Consider the following 27564-nt stretch of genomic DNA (forward strand, 5'->3'; position numbering starts at 1 on the left):
CAGGTCTCAAATAGACTTTCAGGAAATAGACTTCCAGTATAACATCAGGGGCTATAACAGTTGCCTTGTTAAGCCCACATGGCTATATGTTTGCATACATGTAGGTTTATATAAAAAAAAAAATTTTTTTTTTTTTATATATAGAACCCTAGAAATTTTACCTTTTGTTAGGTGTGCAGTTAACTGAGCATTTTTTACAGTTTCTCTATGGGAGACTGGAGCTGATCAGAAAAGAAGAGAAGGGGTGCAAATAGAGAGATAAAGGCTGGTTTAGAATCAGCGACAATAGGATTCCCCAGTCAGAAAGTGGTATAAAGTGTGCCCTGGTTTAGTAGCAAAAGGTGAATAAAATATATAGTTTAATTTCGTTTTTTTCATTTAAAAATATATTACTTTGAAAAGTTGTATAACTGAAGTATTTTCCTTTCCTTATGAAAATCTGGTTTAGAAATTTTCAGTTCTAAAAATATGAAGTATTAGAGAATCTTGAATTTTTGATTCCTGCTATAAGTACCAAGCAATGATAGATAATAAAATTCCTTTTAAGTGCATAATTGAACACTGCAAGAGAGTTAAAACATTTCCAAGGGCCAGAAATAGAGTAGAAAACAACCAAAACCCTTGTTGCTGCCCTTGTTGTTTTCCAGGGTAGGGTGGAAATGGGCAATGGTTGTAGGTCTCAGTAATCTAAGGGATAAGATGAAGCTGAAACCCTTGGACATCTTCCCCCTTAGTCAAGGAGTGGTATGCTAACACAGGGAAATGACAAGGAAGAGCAACAGTGTCATCCAGAGACCAGATGGGAACAAGTCTGTCCTGTGCATCAGTACCACTAATCCTGTACCATGTGCAGACACACACACACAAAAACAAAACAAAACAAAACCCACTGCCATTGAGTCGATTTTGACTCATAGCGACCCTATAGGACAGAGTAGAACTGCCCGATAGAGTTTCCAAGGAGCGCCTGGTGGATTCGAAATGCCAACATCTTGGTTAGCAGCCATAGCACTTAACCAGTATGCCACCAGGGTTTCCTGTGTGGACATAGAGTTCAAAATTACAGTACCCAAGTCTGGAAATCTTCAAGTTGAGACATTAACAGAAAAATGGTACTGGTATATAATACCCCTAGAGCAACTGACAATGAAAATGTAAAATTATCCTCAAGGGATATATTCTCAACTAATCCCAGAGTTAAACACACACAGGAAATGAGCTCTGGATCCAATACTATAAAATATAGGAGGGAAAAAAGTCATCACGAACAAAAGACAGCACACAAAATAAACAGCAAATTTAGAAACCCCCCCAAAAACTACAATTGAATAAGTAAATTATACAGGAAAATGAAATGTCATAGTCATCTAAAAGGAATAAAACTAGAAAATCAAGATGCTATGGAAAAAATGACAGATTGGAACAAACCGAGCTTATAGCATATATATAGTCACTAAAGTGTATAGCGTAACAGAGAAGTTAAATAGCATATTGAACACAGCTAAACTAAAAAGCAATTTAAGAAGATTGCCCAGAATGCGGCTCAAAAAGATAAAGAAACGGGACATACTCAAGAACAGTTAAGAGACATGGGAGACAGAATAAAGGGAGCTCCTGGAAGAAAGCATAGGGAGAATGGGGAGAAGCATAACTTGAAGAGAAAATAATGTGAGCTTTTTATGATTGATGAAAGACATGAATTCTTAGATTCTGGAATCTAACAAGTCCTAAACATGATAAACAAAAATAAATCCACATCTGTACACACAATAAACCAAACCAAACCAATCCAAACCCAGTACTGTCGAGTCGATTCCGACTCATAGCAACCCTATAGGACAGAGTAGAACTGCCCCATAGAGTTTCCAAGGAGCACCTGGTGGATCTGAACTGCCGACTCTGGTTAGCAGCCATAGCACTTAGTCATTACGCCACCAGGGTTTGTACACACAACAGTGAAGCAAAAACACTAAAAATAACAATGAGACCTTAAAAACAATCAGAAAGAAAAAAATACATACTATGTAATAATTGTATGACTGAGAGAAGACTTTTCTAAATAGTAACAATAAAAGCTAGAAGATGAAGGAGTAATACCTGTAGTTATGCCCCTGTTTTTTAATATTTAACTACTGATTCAGTGCCTTTAATGGTTATAGGTTTATCCTGCTTTTGAGTTAGTTGTAAGTTATACTTTATATGAAATTACCTGTTTAACCTAAGTTCCCAAATTTATTGGAACAAAGTTGTTCATATGATTTTATAAGTCAGACCTTAGGTTGATTTGTTTAAAAATTAAAGAAACAATAAGATCAGAAAACTTAATAACATAAATTATGAAGACAGATTATGACAAAATACATCTGTTTTAACACCAAGTGCAAGAGACATACCTAAAATACGGTGTTTTGGAAAAGCTAAAAATAAAAGAATGGATTAAAGTATCAGGAAGATGCAAAGAACTTAAAGGTCATAATTAATATTTAACACAGGAATTTTGGGCAAAAACCACTAGAATCAAGAACATTTTACAATGACAAAAAGTAAAACTTATTATGGAGGTATAAGCTATAAATGCCAATGCCTTAAATCACATAACAAAATTCATAAAGAAAATAAATAAAAAGAAATTCAATAAGAAATAGAAACACCACAGTAATAAGAAATGTAATTTACTTTTCTTGGCTAACGATTAATCAAATTATTGAAAATTAGGTCGGGATATAAAAGATTTAAATACATAATTAATAATGTAGCTCTAATATAAATTATGGAAACCCTGGTGGCGTAGTGGTTACGAACTATGTCTGCTAACCAAAAGGTTGGCAGTCCAAATCCACCAGGTACTCCTTGGAAACTCTATGGGGCAGTTCTACCCTGTCCTATATGGTTGCTATGAGTCAGAATCGACTCGATGGTAATTTTTTTTTTTTTTATTGTGCTTTAAGTGAAAGTTTACAAATCAAGTCAGTCTCATACAAAAATTTATATACACCTTGCTATATACTCCTAATTGCTCTCCCCCTAATGAGACAGTCTGCTCCTCCCCTCCACTCTCTTTTTCTGTCCATTCCTCCAGCTTCTAACCCCCTCTACCCTCTCATCTCCCCTCCAGATAGGAGATGCCAACATAGCCTCAACTGTCTACTTGATCCAAGAAGCTCATTCTTCACCGGCATCTTTTTCTATCCCGTTGTCCAGTCCAATGCCTGTCTGAAGAGCCGGCTTTGGGAATGGTTCCTGTCCTGGGTTAACAGAAGGCCTGGGGGCCATGACCACTGGGGTCCTTCAAGTCTCATTCAGACCATTAAGTCTGGTCTTTACAAGAATTTGGGGTCTGCATCCCACTGCTCTTCTGCTCCGTCAGGGGTTCTCTGTTGCACTCGCTGTCAGGGCAGTGATCAAGGCACCATCTAGTTCTTCTGGTCTCACGCTGATGTAGTCTCTGGTCTACGTGGTCCTTTCTGTCTCTTGGGCTCGTAATCACCTTGTGTCCTTGGTGTTCTTCATTCTCCTTTGGTCCAGGTGGGTTGAGACCAATTGAGGCATCTTAGATGGCCGCTTGCTAGCGTTTAAGACCCCAGATGCTGCTCTCCAAAGTGGCATGCAGGATGTTTTCTTAATAGATTTTATTATGTCAATTGATGTAGATGTCCCCTGAAACCACGGTCTCCAAACTCCTGCCCCTGCTACGCTGGCCTTTGAAGCATTCAGTTTATTCAGGAAACTTCTTTGCCTTTGGTTCAGTCCAGTTGTGCTGATCTGGCCTGTATTGTGTGTTGTCTTTCCCTTCACCTAAAGTAGTTCTTATCTAGTATCTAATTAGTGAATATCCTTCTCCCTCCCTCCCTCCTTCCCCCATCTCGTAACCACCAAAGAATATTTTCTTCTCTGTTTAAACTATTTCTCAAGTTTTTTTTTACAGTAGTGGTCTTATACAATATTTGTCCTTTTGCAACTGACTAATTTCACTCAGCATAATGCCTTTCCGGTCCTCCATGTTATGAAATGTTTCACAGATTTATCACTGTTCTTTATCAATGCGTAGTATTCCATTGTGTGAATATACCATGTTTTATTTATCCATTCATCTGTTGATGGGCACCTTGGTTGCTTCCAGCTTTTTGCTATTGTAAACAGCGCTGCAATGAACATGGGTGTGCATATATCTGTTCATATAAAGGCTCTTATTTCTCTAGGATATAGTCCAAGGAGTGGGATTGATGGATCATATGATAGTTCTATTCCTAGCTTTTTAAGGAAGCGCCAAATCGATTTCCAAAGTGATTGTACCATTTTACATTCCCACCAGCAATGTGTAAGTGTTCAAGTCTCTCCACAACCTCTCCAACATTTATTATTTTCTGTTTTTTGGAATAATGCCAGCCTTGTTGGAGGGAGATGGAATCTCATTGTAGTTTTATTTGCATTTCTCTAATGGCAAATGATCGTGAGCATTTCCTCATGTATCTGTTAGCTACCTGAATGTCTTCTTTAGTGAAGTATCTGTTCATATCTTTTGACCATTTTTTAATTGGGTTATTTGTCTTTTTGTAGTTGAGTTTTTGCAGTGTCATGTGGATTTTAGAGATCAGGCGCTGATCAGAAATGTTACTCCTTTGAATGAGCATAGGTGTTTGATATTTAGGAGCTCCCAGTTATCTAGTTTTTCTTCTGTATTGTTAGTAATGTTTTGTATACTGTTTATGCCATGTATTAGGGCTCCTTACATCATCTCTATTTTTTCTTCCATGATCTTTATCGTTTTAGATTTTATATTTAGGTCTTTGATCCATTTTGAGATTGTTTTTGTGCATGGTGTGAGGTATGGGTCTTCTTTCATTTTTTTGCAGATGGATATCCGGTTATGCCAGCACCATTTGTTAAAAAGACTGTGTTTTTCCCCGTTTAATGGATTTGGGGGCTTTGTCAAATATCAGCGACTCATATGTGGATGGATTTATGTCTGAATTCTCAATTCTGTTCCATTGGTCTATGTATCTGTTGTTGTACCAGTACCAGGCTGTTTTGACTACTGTGGCGGTATAAAAAGTATAACAGGTCCTAAAATCAGGTAAAGTGAGGCCTCCTACTTTATTCTTCCTTTTCAGTAATGCTTTACTTATCCGGGGCCTCTTTCCCTTCCATGTGAAGTTAGTGATTTGTTTCTCCATCTCATTGAGAAATGTCGCTGGAATTTGGATCGAATTGCATTGAATCTGTAGATTGCTTTTGGTAGAATAGACATTTTTACAATATTAAATATTCCTATCCACGAGCAAGGGTATGTTTTTCAACTTACGTAGGTCTGTTTTGGTTTCTTGCAGAAGTGTTTTGTAGTTTTCTTTGTATAAGTCTTTTACGTCTCTGGTAAGATTTATTCCTAAGTATTTTATGAAATACTTGGAGGCTACTGTAAATGGTATTGATTTGGTGATTTCCTCATTGATGTTCTTTTTGTTGGTGTAGAGGAATCTGACTGATTTTTGTATGTTTATCTTGTATCGTCATGCTCTGCTGAAGTCTTTTATTAGTTTCGGTAGTTTTCTTGAGGATTCCTTAGGGTTTTCTGTGCAGAAGATCATGTCATCTGCAAATAGAGATACTTTTACTTCTTCCTTGCCAATCTGGATGCCCTTTATTTCTTTATCTAGCCTAATTGCTCTGGCTAGGACCACCAACACAATATTGAATAAGAGTGGTGATAAAGGGTATCCTTGTCTGGTTCCTGATCTCAAGGGGAATGCTTTCAGACTCTCTGCATTTAGGCTGATGTTGTCTGTTGGCTCTGTATAAATGCCCTTTATTATGTTAAGGAATTTTCTTTCTATTCTTAATCTGCTGAGAGTTTTTATCATACATGAGTGTTGAACTTCGTCAAATGCCTTTTCTGCATCAGTTGATAAAATCACGTGATTCTTGTCTTTCGTTTTATTTATATGATAGATTACATTGATTGTTTTTCTAATTTTGAACCATCCCTCCATATCTGGTATGAATCCCACTTGGTCATGGTGAATTATTTTTTGGATATGTTGTTGAATTCTATTGGCTAGAATTTTGTTGAGGATTTTTGCATCTAAGTTCATGAGGGATATAGGTCTGTAATTTTCTTTTTTCGTGGTGCCTTCACCTGGTTTTGGTATCAGGGATATGCTGGCTTCATAGAATGAGTTTGGAATATTCCGTCCTTTTCTATGCTCTGAAATACCTTTAGTAGTGGTGGTGTTAACTCTTCTCTGAAAGTTTGATAGAACTCTGCAGTGAAGCTGCCTGGGCCAGGGCTTTTTTCTGTTGGGAGTTTTTTAGTTATCTTTTCAATCTCTTTTTTTGTTACAGGTTTATTTACTAATAAACTCTGTTTGTGTTAGTTTAGGTAGGTAGTGTGTTTCCAGGAATTCATCCATTTCTCGTAGGTTTTCAAATGTGTTACAGTATAATTTTTCATAGTAATCTGATGTGATTCTTTTGATATCAGTTGGGTCAGTTACAATATCACCCATCTCATTTCTTATTTGGGTTATTTGCTTCCTTTCCTGTTTTCTTTTGTCAGTTTCACCAATGGTTTATCAATTTTGTTGATTTTTTCAAAGAACCAGCTTTCGGTCTTGTTAATTCTTTCAATTGTTTTTCTGTTTTCTCTTTCATTTAGTTCAGCTCTAATTTTTATTATTTGTCTTCTTCCGGTGCCTGAAGGTTTCTTTTGTTGCTCTCTTTCTATTTTTTCAAGTTGTAAGAATAATTCTTTGATTTTGGCCCTTTCTTCTTTTTGGATGCGTGCATTTGTTGATATAAGTTGACCTCTGAGCACTGCTTTCACTGTGTCCCAAAGGTTCTGAGAGGAAGTGTTTTCATCCTCTTTGCATTCTATGAATTTCCTTATTCCATCCTTAATGTCTTCTATAATCCAGTCTTTTTTGAGCAAGGTGTTGTTCAGTTTCCAAGTGTTTGATTTGTTTTCCCTGCTTTTTCTGTTACTGATTTCTACTTTTATGGCCTTATGGTCAGAGAATATGCTTTGTAATATTTCAATGTTTTGGATTCTGCTAAGGCTTGCTTTATGACCTAATATGTGGCCTATTCTAGAGAATGTTCCATGTGCACTGGAAAAGAAAGTATACTTGGTTGCTGTTGGGTAGAATGTTCTGTGTATGTCTATGAGGTCAAGTTGGTTGATTGTGGCATTTAGATCTTCCGTGTCTTTATTGAGCTTCTCTCTGGATGTCCTCTCCTTCACTGAAAGTGGTGTGTTGAAGTCTCCTACTATAACTGTGGAACTGTCTATCCCATTTTTCAATGCTGATAGCGTTTGTTTTATGTATCTTGCAGCCCTGTCATTGGGTATATACATATTTAATACGGTTATATCCTCCTGGTATATTGTCCCTTTAATTATTATATAGTGTCCTTCCTTATCCTTTCTGATGGATTTAAATTTAAAATCTATTTTGTCAAAAATTAATATTACCACTCCTGCTGTTTTTTGATTGTTGTTTGCTTGATGTATTTTTTTCCATCCTTTGAGTTTTAGTTTGTTTGTATCTCTGAGTCTGAGGTGTATCTCTTGTAGGCAGCTTATAGACGGATCATGTTTTCTAATCCATCCTCCCACTTCCTGTCTCTTCATTGGTGCATTTAGTCCATATACATTGAGCATAACTATGGATAGGTATGAAGTTAGTGCTACCATTTTGTTGTCTTTTTTGTGTGTTGTTGACAGTTTCTTTTTCTCACTTAATTTTTTGTGCTGATTATATATTGTCTTTTCCTCATATTCATTGTTGTTGGTTTTGTTTCTGCTTAGTCTCTATTTTTTTCTTGTGTTTTATTTTCATGTGTAGGGTAGTTTGCCTCTTTTGTGGTTACCTTAATATTTACCCCTAATTTTCCAAACTTAAACCTAACTTTTATTTCTTTGTATCCACTTGTCTTCCTCTCCATATGAAAAGTCTGTGACTACATTTCTTAGTCCCTGTTTAATGTTTTAATGTTGTCTTCGTTTACATAATAACATCACTGTTTTCCTTGTTTTGAGCATTTTTTTACCTTGATTGATTTTTGTGATTTCCCTGTCTGGGTTGATATCTGATTGCTCTGCCCAGTGTTCTAGTCTTGGGTTGATATCTGATATTATTGATTTTCTAACCAAAGAACTCCCTTTAGTATTTCTTGTAGTTTTAGTTTGGTTTTTACGAATTCCCTGAACGTCTGCTTATCTGGAAATGTCCTAATTTCACCTTCATATTTGAGAGACAGTTTTGCTGGATATATGATTCTTGGCTGGCAATTTTTTTTTCCTTCAGTTTTTTGTGTAAGTTGTTCCGTTGCCTTCTTGCCTGCATGGTTTCTGCTGAGTAGTCTGAGCTTATTCTTATTGACTGTCTTTGTAGGTGACTTTTCATTTATCCCTAGCTGCTCTTAAAATTCTTTATCTTTGGTTTTCAGAAGTTTGATTATAATATATCTTGATGACTTTCTTTTAAAATCTACCTTATGTGGAGTTCGATGAGCATCTTGAATAGATAGCTTCTCATTTTTCATGATATCAGGGAAGTTTTCTGCCAACAAATCTTCAACAATTCTCTGTGTATTTTCTGTTATCCCTCCCTGTTCTGGTACTCCAATCACTCATAGGTTATTTCTCTTGATAGAGTCCCACATGATTCTTAAGGTTTCTTCATTTTTTTTTAATTCTTCTATCTGATTTTTCTTAAAATATATTGGTGCCAAGTGCTTTATCTTCAGGTTCAGAAATTCTGCTGTCCACTTGCTCAATTTTGCTCTTCTGACTTTCTATTGAGTTGTCTACTTCTGAAATTTTATTGTTAATCTTTGGAATTTCTGATCACTGTCTGTCTATGGATTTTTCCAGCTGATTAAATTTTCATTATGTTCCTGAATAATTTTTTTAATTTCTTCAACTGCTTTATCTGTGTGTTCCTTGGCTTTTTCTGTGTATTGCCTCATTTCCTTCCTGATGTCTTGAAGGGTTCGGTGTATTAATCTTTTGTGTTCTGCCTCTGGTAATTCCAGGAATGCACTTTCATCTAGAAGATCCCTGGATTCTTTGTTTTGAGAGCCTGTTGAGGCAATCATGGCCTGTTTCTTTATGTGACCTGTTATTGACTCTTGTCTTTGAGCCATCTATAAGTTATTGTATTAGTTTATTTTATGTTTGCTTACTGTATTGTAGCTTCTTTCTTTGTTTTGTTTTGATGTGCCTAAATGGGTTGCTTGAGCGAGCTAGCTTGATTATTTTCACCTTTGGAGCTCTGATGTCCTGTTCCAAATGGCTAGAGTTGTTATCAGGTATATCACTCTAGGAGTCCATTCACTTTTCTTGTATGAATTCAGCTCAGGTGTCCAGGTAGCTGATCATCAAGTGTGTGGTACAGGCTCTGTTGTACAGTCTTAGAGGGGCAGGGGTGATTGGTGTAGGTACTGGTATCTGGTTGCAGCAGGGTGTCATGCCCTGAATAAGGTAGGGAACTGAGAATCATCCCCCAAGTGTCTCTGAGGAAAGCCTGTCCCTGTTCTCTAGAGCATACAGGTGGGTAGATTCTGCGTACGGGCCATGGGTACTGAGTATTTTTGGTTGTAAAGACTGGGAGGTACCAGTTATCCTTGGGCCCCTGTCCTGGGTGGCTGGGTAACCTGAGTGGAGCCTCCAGTCCTTATGCCCCTGATGTGGGTAGGTGAGGACCCGGTTTAACAGGCAAAGCAATGTCAAACATCAAACACCCACCTCTCCACTGCACAGCTGAAACAGTTGTAGTCTGCCAACAAGGGCTTATTCTCCTGAAATAGGCCCACACAGGTTCATGCAAAGGGGAAAGGTAGTCAAAGTCCATGAACTGTTTATGCCTGGACAGAAGCTACTCCTGTCCTGAGCTCCCTCAGTTAGTGGAGCTGGCAAATTATCTTTTCCCCCAATTTCAAATTTATTCCTTCTCCAGGGCCTGGAGAATGGCTCTAGGCACTCAACAGGGCTTATATCAGGCCCAGGGAAATCAACAACCACTGAAGTTGGCTTGGGGGCGGGGGGAGTGGTAAAATATAAGCAACAACTTAGCTTTTGCCAAGAGCGCCGTTATTCTCTGGTTCCGGAGGCGTGAGTAGGCTGTGTGGCTGGCTGCTTCTCCCTGAGGAAACTGTGGCCGAACGCTAGTACCAGCCTGCCACAGCCACTCCCAGGAATGGTGCCTCAGGACTCTCCCGGCGATTCATGTCCGGTAACTCCTCTCTGCTTCTGAACTGTCTCTTCCTCCCCCTGCCCCTCAGTTCCTTTGCTAACCTTGTCTTTGATGTTCAAGGCTGCTAGCTTATCATAAATATACTTGTTTCACCTGTTTTTTCTCATCTTTGTTGTAAGAGGGCTCGCTGGAAGTGTCTATCTATTCTGCCATGTTGGCCCTGCCTCCCAACAGGTTTTTTTTTTTTTTTTTAATATAAAAAAAAATAATATAAAGACTAAAACGATAAAGATCATGGAAGAAAAAATAGGGACAACCTTAGGAGCCCTAATATAAGGAATAAACAGAATAGAAAACATTACCAAAAATGACGAAGAGAAACCAGATAACTGGGAGCTCCTAAAAATCAAACACCTATGCTCATCTAAAGACTTCACCAAAAGAGTGAAAAGACCACCTACAAACTGGGAAAGAATTTTCAGCTATGACATCTCCGACCAGCGCCTGATCTCTAAAATCTATATGATTCTTTCAAAACTCAACCACAAAAAGACAAACAACCCAATCAAGAAGTGGGCAAAGGATATGAACATGCACTTCACTAAAGAAGATATTCAGGCAGCTAACAGATACATGAGAAAATGCTCTCGATCATTAGCCATTAGAGAAATGCAAATGAAAACTATGATGAGATTCCATCTCACTCCAACAAGGCTAACATTAATCCAAAAAACACAAAATAATAAATGTTGGAGAGGCTGTGGAGAGATTGGAACTCTTATACACTGCTGGTGGGAATGTAAAATGGTACAACCACTTTGGAAATCTATCTGGCGTTATCTTAAACAGTTAGAAATAGAACTACCATACAACCCAGAAATCCCACTCCTCGGAATATACCCTAGAGAAACAAGAGCCTTCACACAAACAGATATGTGCACACCCATGTTTATTGCAGCTCTGTTTACAATAGCAAAAAGCTGGAAGCAACCAAGGTGTCCATCAACGGATGAATGGATAAATAAATTGTGGTATATTCACACAATGGAATACTACGCATCAATAAAGAACAGTGACGAATCTGTGAAACATTTCATAACATGGAGGAACCTGGAAGGCATTATGCTGAGCGAAATTAGTCAGAGGCAAAAGGACAAATATTGTATAAGACCACTATTATAAGATCTTGAGAAATAGTAAAAACTGAGAAGAACACATACTTTTGTGGTTACGAGGGGGGGAGGGAGGGAGGGTGGGAGAGGGTTTTTTACTGATTAGTTAGTAGATAAGAACTGCTTTAGGTGAAGGGAAGGACAATACTCAATACATGGAAGGTCAGCTCAATTGGACTGGACCAAAAGCAAAGAAGTTTCCGGGATAAAATGAATGCTTCAAAGCTCAGCGGAGCAAGGGCGGGGGTCTGGGGAACATGGTTTAAGGGGACTTCTAAGTCAATTGGCAAAATAATTCTATTATGAAAACATTCTGCATCCCACTTTGAAATGTGGCGTCTGGGGTCTTAAATGCTAACAAGCGGCCATCTAAGATGCATCAATTGGTCTCGACCCACCTGGATCAAAGAAGAATGAAGAACACCAAGGTCACACGATAACTAAGAGCCCAAGAGACAGAAAGGGCCACATGAACCAGAGACCTACATCATCCTGAGACCAGAAGAACTAGATGGTGCCCGGCCACAACCGATGACTGCCCTGACAGGGAGCACAACAGAGAACCCCTGAGGGAGCAGGAGATCAGTGGGATGCAGATCCCAAATTCTCACAAAAAGACCATACTTAATGGTCTGACTGAGACTGGAGGAATCCCGGCGGTCATGGTCCCCAAACCTTCTGTTGGCCCAGGACGGGAACCATTCCCGAAGACAACTCATCAGACATGAAAGGGACTGGACAGTGGGTAGGAGAGAGATGCTGATGAAGAGTGAGCTATTTGTATCAGGTGGACACTTGAGACTGTGTTGGCATCTCCTGTCTGGAGGGGGGATGGGAGGATAGAGAGAGTTGGAAGCTGGCAAAATTGTCATGAAAGGAGAGACTGAAAGGGCTGACTCATTAGGGGGAGAGCAAGTGGGAGTACAGAGTAAGGTGTATATAAACTTATATGTGACAGTTTGACTTGATTTGTAAACGTTCACTTGAAGTTCAATAAAAGTTAATAAAAAAAAAATATATATATATATATATAACAGTATACCCATACACACATGCATACAGAAAAGTGAATATGCCTTTTCAAGTGCCCACGGAGTACTGAAAAACATTGATTATATATTAGACAATTAAAAATAACCTCCTTTAAAAAATATTAAACAAAATTCAAACTCGAAAAGAAAGACAAGCCTTGCTGGCCTGACGGAGACTGGAGAAACCCTAAGAATATGGCCCCCAGACACCCTTTCAGCTCAGTAATAAAGTCACTCCTGAGGTTCACCCTTCAGCTAAAGATTGGACAGGCCCATAAAACAAAATGACACTAAAGGGGCGTACCAGCCCAGAGGCAAGGGCCAGAAGGCAGGAGGGAACAGGAAATCTGGTAATAGGGAACCCAGGGTTGAGAAGGGAGAGTGTTGACATGTCGTGGGGTTGTTAACCAATGTCATAAAACAATATGTGTACTAACTGTTTAATGAGAAACTAGTTTGTTCTGTAAACCTTCATCTAAAGTACAATAATAAATAAATAGATAAAGTAGCCTCCTTCCATCCTCCTATAACTTCAACACACCATGATAGTATTTTAATTTCCAGTAATGATATCTAGGTAAGTAAGACTAAGCTGTGCTTTTGTGGTCTTGAAGGACAAATGGAAGAAGTGTTAAAGCCCAGGGCCCATCAAAGGGAGCTGAGTGGATAAAGACACTCCCATCTTTACTTTGGGACCCGATGGCTACCCAATAAGGTAAAGGGAAAGCAGGACTAATCCAGGCCTCACAGAGCGCGTCAGCAAGGCTTGAGGTCGCCTGAGAGATCATCCACGTGACTGCCTGCACACCACACTGTGTCCTCAGGAAGTTTCTCTCATGCCAAGTCATCCTGAGCTGCATGTGACCCAGCAGCCAGCAGAGCATCTCTGCGTTAGAAAGAACTAGTGTGGTTGCCAGCAACAGTGAAAATAATTATTAAAACCAAACACTGGATGCACCTTTTGTATATTTTGAACTTACAAGTTAATAGTGACCTTCTATTTAAACTCTGGCTTTCTCCTCATTCTCAAGATTTCTCTGAGGTTACCCTGTCCCGTGAATAGAAGTATAGTCCATTCATAATTCCATTTGGGGTTTACCATTTGAACCATCAAACCTGTGGTGGTGGAATCGATCCCACCTCATAACTACCCTATAGAACAGAGTAAAATTGCCCCCACAGGGTTTCCAAGGAGTGGCTGATGGATTCCAACTGCCAACATTTTAGTTAGCAGCCTGAGCTCTAAACCACTGCGCCACCAGGGCTCCCATATGGCCCGTCATATTTATCACTTCAGCCAGATGTACTTTCCCCATCAAAAACAATGGGGACACTTCTATCATCATGGTCTGTGTGTTGACAAACAGGAATGTGAAGTAGTATAATTAAAGAAAGCTACTTTTAAATTATTTAAGTTCCTCAGATGAAACTATGCAAGATAGAAGGTGTTTGGAATATAGGAAGACAGATCAGGGGTGGGAAGGTCAAGTCCAAAGGGCAGAAACTGGCATTGCTGTCTGCATTCTGTGTTAACATAGGGGCGGAGTGCCTGGGAGTAAGTCGATTTATCCGGAAAGGCCTATCGCTAAGCACTGGGCCTGTAGCACTGAAGACAGCGGCCCCACAGTGCACAGCACCTTCACCAGGCACGCTAACGGAGAGGCAAGGGTGAAGGTGCTCACCTAACACGTACAGCGTTTTTGCATTCCCACTGAGGTGGGGCAGTGAGGTACAAGCCCCCATTTTTTCTTTGAGCAACAGAATTGATGCTCACACAATAGGACAGTTAAGGCAGAAATCCAATTACTGAGCTAATTAGCACCTTTGAGTGGTAAGCACTGAATTTTCAGAAGGAGCTTGCTGGGGAAAGCTCAAATTACCCAGGGTGCTGACAGCTCACCTCTGAGGAGGGTCTGGTTGGGAGCCAGAGGCCCTGGGGAATCCAAGCAGTTCAGCTTAGTTACTGTTGATATGATTAACACTTGCATTTTCTAGCCTTTTCGAAGATAGCTTTCCAGTAGTTGTAGAAGGTGTTTTAACTCCCCAAGGAGTTTGGTAAAGGAGTTTCTTTTGGCTCAATCCCACTTTAAAAATTGTTTATTCTGCCACTAAAAAAATTCTATTTGTCCTAGGTCTTAAGGTGGAACTAAAATTCCATTCAGGGAATAATTACACAGAGATGGCATTTTGGCCCTAGTTAGAATGCTGTTGTTTGCTTTGTGTTCAACAATCCCGGGTTCTTTTATTTCCAAAGCTTCTGTGAGGGTATTTGGAAGGAAAACCAAAGCAGTAATAGGGTCACAGCGTGCTTGGGGTTAGCAGCCTTTTTTAGATGTAACAGATTATTCCTTTCTTCAACCCATCTGTCAAGTCTATTCCACAAAGCCCTAACAGGATCTTGGCTAGATGGTTCTCAAATATCTGAGACTTACGAGGGAAAAAAAGAGTACTCTTTTTCTTTCTGAAGAAAAGCCTTTCCATTTATTCTAACTGTAGTTTCATCCAAGTATCTTTTTATGTGTTCTGATTCCCAGGAGGCAAGTTCACAAAAGAAGTTTTCAGTCTGAGGTTTCATCTTAAGTACCATCACCAAGTGCCAGCCATTTATTTAATCGTGCCAAAGGTCCTGTTTAACAGCAAGCCATGTGTGCAGCATCAGATGGTAGCTTTCCCCTTCCTTCTTAGTCGGTATTAAGAGAAAAAAAATCTTCAATAGCAGCGTTATCTTTGACCATTCACTTGCTTTATTGCGTGCCTCCCATGTGCCAGTAGTGAGCAAAAAGCATGCCCTTGTGGTACTCAGGGTCTGGCGTAAGAGGCAGATGTAATCACATAATCACACAAAGAAATGTATAGCTGATGTGGGATGAGGACTCCACTGCCAGCGTGCTAGGGTTCAAATCCTGGCTCTACTACCTATTAGCTCTGTGGCCTTGGACAGTTTACTTGATATTGCTGTGCCTTGGTGAAAATGGATATACTAATAATTCTTATTTCACAGGGTTGTTGTGAGGATATAATGAGTTAATATGTGTAAAGTACTTTGAATGGGATATAACACAAGTAGTCGCTACATAAATATTAGCTCTCACCATTATTATTATTAACCATGAGGAGCTCCAAAGGAGAGGCATGACCTGTGAAAGAGCATATGCCAAATGAATCTCACCTAGAGCAGAGGTTGGGAAGGCTGCCTTGAGAAAGTGATACTTGAGCTGAGAGTGGAAGGATGAGAGGAGGCAACCAGGAAAACAGGTGGGAATGAAAAGAGAATGCTTCAGGGAGAGGAAACACCACTTGCAAAGAATGGCATGGTGACAGGAAGAGGATTTTGGGGCATGCTGAAGACATGGAAAAAGAAGACCAGCGCTGTTGGAGCATAGAAAGCAAAGGCCAAAGTAACGAGGCAGGGGCCTCATCCAAAGCAGGGGCCAGGCTATGTTAGAGATAAGTCTTTTAACAAATTTTGGTGGCACCCTTGTTATGTTCAAACTTTTATGTAAGCCCTATGTTCAATGCTGATATATTTCTAGTGAAAGACCTTTCTTAATTACTAACATATTAGGTTTAACCATATAAAACTGCCATTTGTGCAGGTCATAAACAGTTGAGTATCATCAATTCCATATTTTTGTCAAGGATGATGAGACCTCCCCCCTCAGTATCTGAAGTAAAAAGACAAGACTGGCCAGGCATAGTCTCCCCAAGCAGAGAAGACCAATGTACTTTCAAGCATTGTGGACAAGTTCAAGGACAGGTGAAGTTTTAAAGGCATAAGTGGGTTGGCCTGGTCTGTATAAGCAGTTACTTGGGTGAGACTGTTGATGGGTTGTCACTCAGAAGTCTGGAGTAAGTCTGTCCCCACTAGCTGACATCCAGAAACAAGGAGCTGTTATAGACTGGTTAGCTTACAAAAGCTGTTAACTGAGGTGAGTTGTCATAATCGAATAGGCTTCAAACTCGTTCAGGTGGTCATCTGTTACCATGGCAACAGACTATCAGTCTTTACCTAAATTTGTGAGGGTCGTTTTATTCTCGTGGTTCAACCTAAGAAAAGGTCTGTAAGAATATAGCCAACTCATGAAAGCAACTTGTGGACACACCGATTACCCACCTCGTTTTCTGGAATCAATTTGAAAAGAAACATACCTCTGTGCACAATGCTCTCAGTTCTGAAGGTGCATGACATTCCATTAGCAGTTCAAGCCCTTGCTTTTATTGTGTGGACCTGGTACTCAGAATTAGTAAGACATAATGCCATCTCCCCAAACTCAGAGACCCACTCATCTTTTCCCTCCATATTCCTCTTTTCCCTCTATCCCTTGTCATCAGACTGCTCTCTTCTGCAGCAGAATCTAACGGGAGCAATTATCTTATTCATGAGAACTCTCTGTCCTCTGCATTCCCTACTCAAACAGCTCATTCTTTAAGCACTCCTTTCATTTAGAAGAATCTAATTATGTCCTTTGCCTTCTTTTGGCCCCTCTAGTACAAGGCGAGTGGATAATTCCAACACAAGGCTGGCTGTCCAAATTGAAAAGGATCCAGGTAAGAAGATATCTTTCTTCTCTCCTTTTGAATTATTTATTTATGTAGATGGATTTCTTCATTCCAAAAGTGCTCATTGGTTTTAATCATAGTAGAAACAATGCATATCTTGGTAAATCTGTCCACTGTAAGATAAAACTATGCAAGTACACTGATCAAACACTCTGGTTTGGGTTGGAAATGCATTCCTCCATTATTTAGAATTGTTTAGGTACTTTTTCAGTATTGAATGGCTCTATTAAGAGAAGTCCCTGAACGTGCAAACAGTTAATGTGCTTGGTTTAAGTCTGCCCAGAGGTACCTCAGAAGAAAGGGCTGATGATCTACTTCTGAAAAGTCAGCCATTGAAAATCATAGTTCTACCCTGACACACATAGGGTTGCCATGAGTCAAAATCAACTCAAAGACAACTGCTTGGGGCTTCATGAAGGCATTTTATTTTGTGTTTTATAAGCATCAAACACAAACTATAAACCTTGGGTTCAGCCTTTTCGCAATTAATTCTTTGGTAAAACATCAGCATTATGATCTCCTTAAGGGCAAACCACTCCAGGACCCAGAATACTAAAGCTTTCAGAAACTTCACTCAACAGTAAGCTATAAAAATATTTACCTACTAGAAAATTATGTGTTAGTGTCCTTCAGCGAAACAGAATCAATAAAATATATAAATGTATAGATAGGCAGACAGGCAGTAGACAGACAGCTAGACACACAGATAGATTTTTAAGGAATTGACTCACACGATTGGGGGGCCAGCAAGTCCAAAATCTATAGACCAGACAGTGGGCTGGAAACTCCTGCAGGATTGTATGTTGTAGTTTTAGGCAGAGTCCTTCTCTCTTGGGAAAGCTCAGTTTTCATTCTTAAGACCTTCAACTGGTTGGATGAGTCCACCCCCATCATCAAGGGCAATCTCCTTATGGTCAACTATGAATGTTAATCACATCTACAAAATACCTCCGCAGCAACATCTAGACTAGTGTTCGACCAAACAACTAGGCACCCTAGCCTAACTAAGCTGACACAAAAAATTAACTATCACAAATTAGTTTACTTTTTTCTCTTCATAACCTCTCTCATTTTTAACCATTCTACCTCTTCTTTCCTTGTATCAGAATGCAAAATTTTAGCTGTTCTCTATTTTTATCCACCTCAATGTCTCCCCCGTGCCAAAAATTTTGTCTAGGAAGAATTGCATCATGTGCATTGTCTATACTGGAATTGCATATATACGATTAGTTTGAAATCAAATATTTGGAGAGACAGGTATAATTTTTGCTGAACTTTATGTCAGTGCAAATGGAAGGGGTGGTCAAATATCTCTGATAAGCAGCTGTGGGAATACATGACATCGCAGGGCCATTGATACTAGGCAGATGTAGAGTTTCACAAGTGCATCTTGCCTTTATTTAAAATCGTAATTGTTGTCTCACTTTAATTATGCTCATGTGTGGTCAATGTGTTCTGAGAAGAGGCCATGAGTCAAATATCTACTTTTGGTGGTTTTAATTGTTCCTTTTTTTTTTCTCCTTAAACATTCAGCATTTTGAACAATTAAGCAAGGGTTAATTCTCCCATTCAGGCCTTTCCTTTAAAAGTACCAGAGACACAAAGTCATCTCTAATTAGTGTCTCAGATGCATGCTGATCCATCATAGAAAATGAATGTAAGTGGTCAGGTCAATCAGACCTAACTTGCAAAGAAGATTAAGCATACTGATACTTTATTAGACTGCATGATATGACTCAGTGCGTAGAACAGTTTATTTCTTTCCATTAATCATAATTAAGTTATAAATGCACTAATTTCAAATCAACTTTTAATGGTCATGAATGCCCAGCAGAGTGAGGCATAATCTTATAGTATTTCTTTTATAAGTTTCTTAGAGATGGATTGGTGCTCCTCCTTATGTAGGGCTCTTGGGGCCAGTCTTCACCTTTCTGTACCTACCCATCAAATTCAGGTTCCCAAGGGTGCAAAACCCTGGAGCTGCCATCAAATTTGTAGTCTTTATTTCTGGAGGACATCATGCTTGGTAAAGTAGAAGGTCAGTGAAAAAGAGGAAGACCCTCAACAAGATGGATTAATGCAGTGGCTGCAACAGTGAGTTCAAGCAGAACGATTGTAAGGATGGCACAGGACAGGGCAGTGTTTCATTCTGTTGTACATAGGGTCCCTAGGAGTCAGAACTCCGTCAACAGCCTCTAACAACAATGACGACAACATCTCTGGCCTTCCTGAATCTCTGTCTCAGCCTAGAAGGAAGCCTTGAGTTTTGCTTTAGGTGTGTTCTCTTTTGGACAACTTTCTGCCTCTGTGATTTCCCAGAGCCAGAATTTACCCCCAAAAGAAAGTATACTCCTCAGACAAAAGGCCTGTATGCAAACTTTCCTCCAAGTCCTTTTCAATTTCTCTTCCATCCACAAGTACCATAGATTATGAGGACTTCCCAGTTTACCTAGCCTTCTCCTCAAAAAGTTTGTATTCCTAATCTTGAGATATCTGATAGAGGGTGTGAAAGGAGTCAGAAATCAGCAGGGGGATTAAGGGAAGTGTACAATCCCACCCCCCAAAACAAACACACACCCCTGGCCTTCCACTGTCAAGCAGGCAGTTCCATCTCTTTACTGTACCCTTCTTTATCCCTTCCTTTGATGCCATTATTCACCCTGTACTCACAAGGAAAATGGAGTATGTGGGGCAGGGTGTAGCCCTAAAAATTCATGTCAGTTTGTCAGAGCAGGTGAAGATACCACATTTCCTTCAGGGTTCAGCCATACTTCATAGAAGGCTTATGGGTGAAGTATTTAGTTTATTTCTTGATTAGTTTAAGACATTCGTGTTTTTCTCACTACTCTGAAATGATGAATCCAAAATATAATTATAGTTCATTATTGCAAAAAAAAAAAAGTTATTCAAAGCCAACTATGCATCAGATACTATTAAAGGTAAAGAGAAATGAGACACAAGGCTCTATCAGCAAAGATTTGAGTCTACAGGGGAAACAGATGCTTGACTGACTCCAATAGAGTGGGCAAGGCTGTGGTAGAGGCACTAGGGAGCACAGGGAGACACAAGCTCTAGTTCTTCAGAGAAGAATGGTCAGAAAAGACTTTAAAAACAAAACAAACAAATAAAAAACCTTGATCCTGATCCTGGTATTCAGAGATGAAAGTACAGGATTTCTCCGGGGCACCTACAAAAGCCCACAGCTAAGATCACACTTAATGGTGGAAGGATGAATGCTTTCTCCCTAAGATTGGGAAAAAGGAAAGGATGCATGCTCTCACCACTTATATTCAGTATCATACTGGAGATCCTAGCCAGTGCTATAAGGCAAGAAAAAGAAAGAGCTATTTATTAGAAAGAAAGAAATAACATGATCTCTATTCACAGGTAACATGATTATCACAGTAAAAAATAACAAATAATATTTTAAAAAGCTATTAGAACTAATAAGTGAAGATACAAGGTTAATGATACAAAAATCAACTGCATTTCTATAAACCAGCAATTGGAAATTAAAAGGAAAAAGAAGTACTATTTACAATAGCCCCAAACAACATGAAAGACATAGATAAAAATTAAAACAAGCAAAAAGCTCTGTATGCAGAAAACTACAAAACACTGATAAAAAAAAAAAATCAGAGACAACCAAAATAAACGAAGAGATAAAAAGTGTTCCTGGACTGGAAGACTCAATATTACAAAGATACCTATTCTTTTCAAATTTATCTATAAATTTAACACAAACCAAATCAAAATCACTTGCAGAATTTTTTTTTTTTTTTTTTTGGTAGAAATTGACAAATTGATTCAAAATTTTCTACGGAAGGCAAAGATACTAGAATAGTTAAAACAATCTTCAAAAATAAGTCCAAAGTTGGAGGACTCATACTACCAGATTTCAAAACTTAATATAAAGTAACAATAACCAAGACGATGTAGTATTGGTGGAAGGATAGATGGATCAATGGAATGTTATAGAGAATTCAGAAAGAGACTGATACATACAAGGTCGATAGAATTTTGATAAAGGTGCCAAAGCAATTCAATGGAGAAAAAACAAAGAATAATTGGACATCCATATACAAAAATTAAGCTTAAACCTTTACCTCACAGTATATACAAATATTAACTCAAAATGCCTGATAGACTTAAATGGAAAACCCAAAGCTATAAAACTTCTGGAAGAAGGAATAGGAGAAAATCTTGATGGTTTAGGATAGCAAGGATTTCTTAGATGTAACGCCAAAAGAGAACATACCATAAAAGACAAAATGGGTAAGTTGGACTTCATCAAAATTAAAGTCTTCTCCTCTTTGAAAGGGTCTAGTAAGAAAAAAAAAAATCATATTCATATCCAGATACATAAAGAGCTCTTCAAAGTCATTAATGACAAAAAAAAATAATCTCAAAAAATGACAAAAAAACTTTGAACAGACGCTTCACCAGAAAAGACATACAAATACTAATAAAACACATGAAAGGATAATCAACATCATTAGTCATTAGAGAAATACAAGTTAAAACAAAAATTAGATACCACTCCACACCTATTACAGAGCCCTGCTAGCACAATGGTTAAGCGCTCAACTGCTGACCAAAAGGTCAGTGCTTCAAACCTACCAGCAGCAGCTCTGTGGGAGAAAAGACCTGACAATCTGCTCCTGTACAGATGACAGCCTGGGAAGCCCTATGTGCAGCTCTGCTCTGTCCGACAGGGTCACTATGAGTCAGAATCGACTCGATGGCAGTGGGTGTATGGTAGTGTAGTGGTTAAGTGCATGACTGCTAACCAAAAAGTCAGCAGTTAAAAAACCCACCAGCAGCACCGCAGGAGAAAGATGTGGCAGTCTACTTCCATAAAGATTAGAGCCTTGGAAGCCCCATGAGGCAACTCTGTCCTATGAGTCGGAATTGACTAGACAGCAATGGGCTTGGTTTATATGTTAGAAATTCTGCAAGTATTTGCATACAAAAATAAGCAAGTTTGGACATGGAATTTATGGTTCATTGAGGAAATCATGTAAGTCAAATAACCACATACACACGTTAAAAATGCTGTCAAATCGGCTCCCACTCAGTAATCCTATGTACAACACTGCGAAACACTGCCGGGTCCTGGGCCATCCTCACAATCATTGCTGTGTTTAGGCCCATTGTTGCAGCCACTGTGTCAATCCATCTCCTCCAGGATCTCCTCTTTTTTGCTGACCCTCTACCTTACCAAGCACGATGCCCTTTTGCAGTAATTGATCCCACCTGATAATATGTCCTAAGTTTGAGTGAAACAAAGTTTCCCCATCACGATTTCAAGAAGCACTCTGGCTTGTATTCTTCCAAGAAAGACTTGTTTGCTCTTCTGGCAGTCCATGGTATATTCAATATTCTTCACCAACACCATAATTCAAAGGCATCCATTCTTCTTCAGTCTTCCTCATTTACTGTCGAGCTTTCACATGCATAAGAGGCGATTGAAAACACTGTGGCTTGGGTCAGGCGTACCTTACTCCTCAAAGTGACATCTTTGCTTTTCAACACTTGAAAAGAGGTCTTTTGCAGTAGATTTGCCCAATGCAATACATTGTTTGATTTCTTGACTGCTGCTTCCATGGACGTTGATTGCAGCTCCAAGTAAAATGAAATCTTTGACAATTTCAATATTTTCTCCATTTGTCATGATGTTGCTTATTGGCCAAATTGTAAGGATTTTTGTTTTCTTTATGTTGAAGTGTAATCCATACCGAAGGCTGTATTTTTTGATCTTCATCAGTAAGTGCTTTAAATCCTCTTCATCTTCAGCAAGTGGGTCATCTGTGTATTGGAGATTGTTAATGAGTCTTCCTCCAGTCCTAATACCACATTCTTCTTCATATAATCCAGCTTCTTGGATTATTTGCTCAGCATACAGGTTAAATAAGTCTGGTGAAAAGATATAACCCTGATGCACACGTTTCCTGATTTTAAACCACACAATATCACCCTGTTTTGTTCAAATGACTGCCTCTTGGTCTATGTACAGGTTCCACATGAGCGCAAGTAAGTGCTCTGGAATCCCTATTATTCCCAATGTTATCCATAATTTGTTATGATCCACACAGCCGAATGCCTTTGCATAGTCAATAAAACACAGGTAAACATCTTGCTGGTATTCCCTGCATTTAGCCAAGATCCATCTGATATCAGCAATGATATCGCTCATTCCACATGCTCTTCTGAATCTGGCTTGGATTTCTGGTAGTTCTCTGTTGATGTACTACTGCAACTGTTTTTGAAGTATTTGTAGCAAAACTTGCATGTGATATTAATGATAAAAATCCAAAACCAAACCCATTGCTGTTGAGTCAAGTCTGACTCATAGCAACCCTATAGGACAGAATAGAACTGCCCCATAGGGTTTCCAAGGAGCACCTGGTAGATTCGAAGTGCTGACCTTTTGGTTAGCAGCCATAGCAATTAACCACTACGCCACCAGGGTTTCCGATATTAATGATAAAAAAAACTGTTCAATAATTTCCACATTCTGTTGTATCAGCTTTTTTTGGAATTGGCACAAATATGTATCTCTTCCAGACAGTTGGCCAGGTAGCTGTTTTCTAAATTTCTTGGCATAGATGAGTGAGCATCTCCAGTGCTGAATCCCTTTGTTGAAATATCTCAATTGATATTCTGTCAATTCCTGGAGCCTCGTTTTTCACCAAAGCCTTCAGTGCAGTTTGAATGTCTTCCTTCAGTACCATCAGTTATTGATCATATGCTACCTCCTGAAATGTTTAAATGTTGGCCAGTTCTTTTTGGTACAGTGACTCTTTGTATTACTTCTGTATTCTTTTGATGCTTCCTGGATCATTCCGTATTTGCACATAGAACCCTTCAAAATTGCAACTCAAGACTTCAGTTTTTTCTGCAGTTATCTCAGCTTGAGAAATGCTGAGTGTGTCCTTCCCTTTTGGTTTTCTAACTCCAGGTCTTTGCCGTTTCATTTTAATACTTTACTTTGTCTTCTTGAGCCACCCTTTGAAATCTTCTGTTCACCTCTTTTACTTCATCATTTCTTCCACTAGCTTTAGAACAAGAACAAGTTTCAGAACCTCTTCTGATATCCATTTCAGTCTTTTCTGTCTTTTTAATGCCCTCTTGTTTTCTTCATGTATGATATCCCTGATGTTAGCCCACAAGTCATCTGGTCTTTGGTCATTAGTGTTCAGTGTGTCAAATATATTCATGAAATGGTCTTCAAATTCAGGTGGAATATACTCAAAATTTTACCTTGGCTCTCATGGCTCTTAATTTTCTTCAGCTTCAACTTGAAGTTGCATATGAGTAATTGATGGTTTCTTCTGCAGTTGGCCCGTGGCCTTGTTTTACTGATGATATTGAGCTTTTCCTTCAACTCTTTCCACAGATGTAGTTGATTTGATTCCTGTTTTTTCCTCATGGTAAGGTCCACACGTATAAAAAACTGGTTGTTGTCTAGTTGATTCTGACTCATAGTGACCCTATAGGACAGAGTAGAACTGCCCCATAGGGTTTCCAAGGAGTAGCTAGTAGATTTGAACTGCTGACCTTTGGTTAGTAGCCCGACTCTTAACCACTGTGCTACCATGGCTCCACGTGTATAGTTTATGTTGTTTAAAAAAAAGATATTTCCAAAAAAATGGTATTTCCTATGAATAGGTTGTTGGTCTTCAAAATTCTGTCATGTGATCTGTGCCATTGTTTCTGTCACCAAGGCCGTATTTTCCAACTACTGATCCTTCTTTTTTGCTTCCAACTTTTGCATTCCAAACACCAGTAATTATCAATACATCTTGACTGCATGTTTGATCAATTTCAGACTACAAAAGTTGGTATAAATCTTCAATTTCTTCATCTTTGACATTAGTGATTCGTGCATAAATTTGAAAAACAGTTATATTTACTGGTCTTCCTTGTAGCTGTATGGATATTATCCTATCACTAACAGTGTTGCACATCAGGATAGATCTTGAATTGTTCTTTTTGATGATGAATTTGATGCCATTCCTCTTCAGTTTGTCATTCCCAGCATAGTAGACCATATGACTGTCTGATTCAAAATGGCCAATACCAGTCCATTTCAGCTAACTAATGGCTAGGAGGAGCCCTGGTGGTGCAGTAGTTAAAAGAGCTCAGTTGCTAACCAAAAGGTCAGCAGTTTGAATCCACCAGCCACTCCTTGGAAACCCTATGGGGCAGTTCTACTCCATCCTATAGTGTTGCTATGAGTTTCAATGGACTCGATGGCAATGGGTTTGGAGCCCTGATGGTACAGTGGTTAAGTGCTACAGCTGTTAACCAAAAGGTCAGCAGTTCAAATCCACCAGCAGCTCCTTGGAAACCCTATGGGCAGTTCTACTCTGTTCTATAGGTTTACTACGAATTGGAATCGACTTGACAGCAATGGGTTTTTAATGCCTAGGATATCCATGCTTACGTGTTCCATTTCGTTTTTGATGACTTTTAATTTTCCTAGATTCATACTTTGTACATTCAGATTATTGATGGATGTTTGCAGCTGTTTCTTCTCATTTTGAGTCATGCCACATCAGCAAATGAAGGTCCCAAAAGCTTTACTCCATTCATGTCATTAAGGTTGACCCTACTTTGAGGAGGTAGCTCTTCCTCAGTTATATTTTGAGTGGCTTCCAACCCGAGGGGCCAGTTTTTTCAGAAGTAGACTGCCAGGTCCTTCTTCTTAGTCTGTCTTAGTCTGGAAGCTCCACTGAAACCTGTCCACTATGGTGACCCTGCTGGTATTTGAAATACCACTGGCATAGTTGCCAGGATCACAGCAACACGCAAGCTACCACAGTACGACAAACTGACAGACATGCAGTAAAGTTCCAACTGTGACAGTATTCAAAACAAATGATCATAGCACTATGAGAGCCTCTCCTAGGAAATTTGGCTTGGTCACGGAGGTCATGAAGGCTTCCATGACATAATGATCAAGCTGAGTTCTGAAGAATAGGTAGAGTTAATAAGCCAGAAGGGAATGGAGGAGCAATCCAGGCAGAAGGATCAGTATCTACGAAGGCCTAGAATGGCCTTTTTCTCTCAAATAAAGAAAGACCTTTGCTGCTGAGTACAAAGGGTGAGGAGGGAATGTAGTGTGACATGAGGATGGAGTTGTAAGTAGGAGACTGAACACTTAGTACCTCTTTGTGACCATGTGTCCTGGTTTGACAGTCCTAGTTTATACCCATGAATGATAAATAATATAACCATCTTACTATAAAAAATAACCATCTTACTATAGGCCATGTTAATAAGTTTTGTCTCTATCTCAAGAGCACTGAGAAACCACTGAGGGGTTTTAAGCAATGGGTTTTGGGGGTCCTGGGCAACATGTTCAATGTTTTCATTTGAAAAGCTCATTCAGGCTGTGGTGTGGAGGACAGACTAGATAATTAAAAAAAAAAAAAATAAGTCTCAGTAAATATATATGGGTGAGTCACATGGCTATCATAGTTGTTCATGTAAGAAATAATGTAGCTTGGAGTAGGGCAGGGGTAATAGAGATGGAGGAAACTAGAAAGGTTCAAGTGATACATGAAAGAGGTAAAATTAAGAGACTTACGTGTGAAGGAGTGGTAAAGAAGATCCTTGTCTGAATAGTTGTGCCATTCAGTGAGAAGGGGACACAGTGGGGAACTGATGTGGTCATTTTGAAGTTGAGGTGCATTTGAGACATACAGGAGAAGGTGTTAAATAGGAAAGTAGATGCAGGTCTACACCTCACTCAAGTGATCTCAGCTGGAGATAGGAATTTATAAGTGATCTGCTTTTAGACAGTAATTAAAAGTAAATAACTGCAAATGTATAGATGAAATTACCTAGGAGGGTATAGTGTTGCTGGGTGCCATGGAGTTATTGTGACTCATAGCAACCCCATGTGGCAGAGTAGTTTTCTTGGCTATAATCTTTATGCGAGCAGATCACTGGGTTTTTTTCCTGGGGAGTTGCTGGCAGGGGTGGGGGGGTGCTGTTTAACTACCACCCTGTGGGTTAGCAGCTAGTTGCTTAACCATTATGCCACCAGGGCTTCTTAGGGGGGTATATCCAAACAAAGACCCATTGCTGTGAAGTTGATTGTGACTCAGAGCAACCCTGTAGGACAGAGTGTCCCATAGGACTTCCAAGGCTGTGTATCTTAAGCATACTGCCACATCTTTCTCCTGTGGGGTGGCTAGTGGGTTAGAACCGCCAACATTTTACTTAGCAGCAAAGTGCTTAACCACTGTACCACCAGGGCTTCTTTAAGAGGGTCTAAACCAAAAACCAAACCCACTGCTGTCAAGTTGATTCTGACTCATAGCGACCTCATAGTGTTTCTGAGGCTGTAAATTCTCTATGGAAGCAGACTGCCACATCTTTCACCCACAGAGCTGCTGGTGGTTTCTAATTGCTGACCTTTTCAGTTAGCGGTTGATCCCTTTAACCACTGACCCACCAGGGCTCCTCAAGAGGGTATAATCCAAACCAAAACCAAACCTGGTGCTGTTGAGTTAATTCTGACTCATAGCCACCCTATAGGACAGAGTGGAACTGCCCCGTAGAGTTTCCAAAAAGGGCCTGGCGGATTCAAACTGC

The 27564-nt window shown here is 39.3% G+C and overlaps 1 protein-coding gene across 2 annotated transcripts in view; it reads left to right on the forward strand.

Moving 5' to 3' along the window:
* The window catches only part of PCNX2 (pecanex 2), a 360390-nt gene that overhangs the window by 252241 nt on the left and 80585 nt on the right, over positions 1-27564 (forward strand). For both annotated transcript variants that reach the window (XM_049868166.1, XM_049868167.1), the window contains exon 24: positions 16886-16944. In XM_049868166.1, coding sequence (XP_049724123.1) covers positions 16886-16944 — 59 coding nt within the window. The remainder of the gene's footprint in view (positions 1-16885; positions 16945-27564) is intronic.

Source organism: Elephas maximus, chromosome 24 (assembly GCF_024166365.1).
Source record: "Elephas maximus indicus isolate mEleMax1 chromosome 24, mEleMax1 primary haplotype, whole genome shotgun sequence".
Lineage (NCBI taxonomy): Eukaryota > Metazoa > Chordata > Mammalia > Proboscidea > Elephantidae > Elephas > Elephas maximus.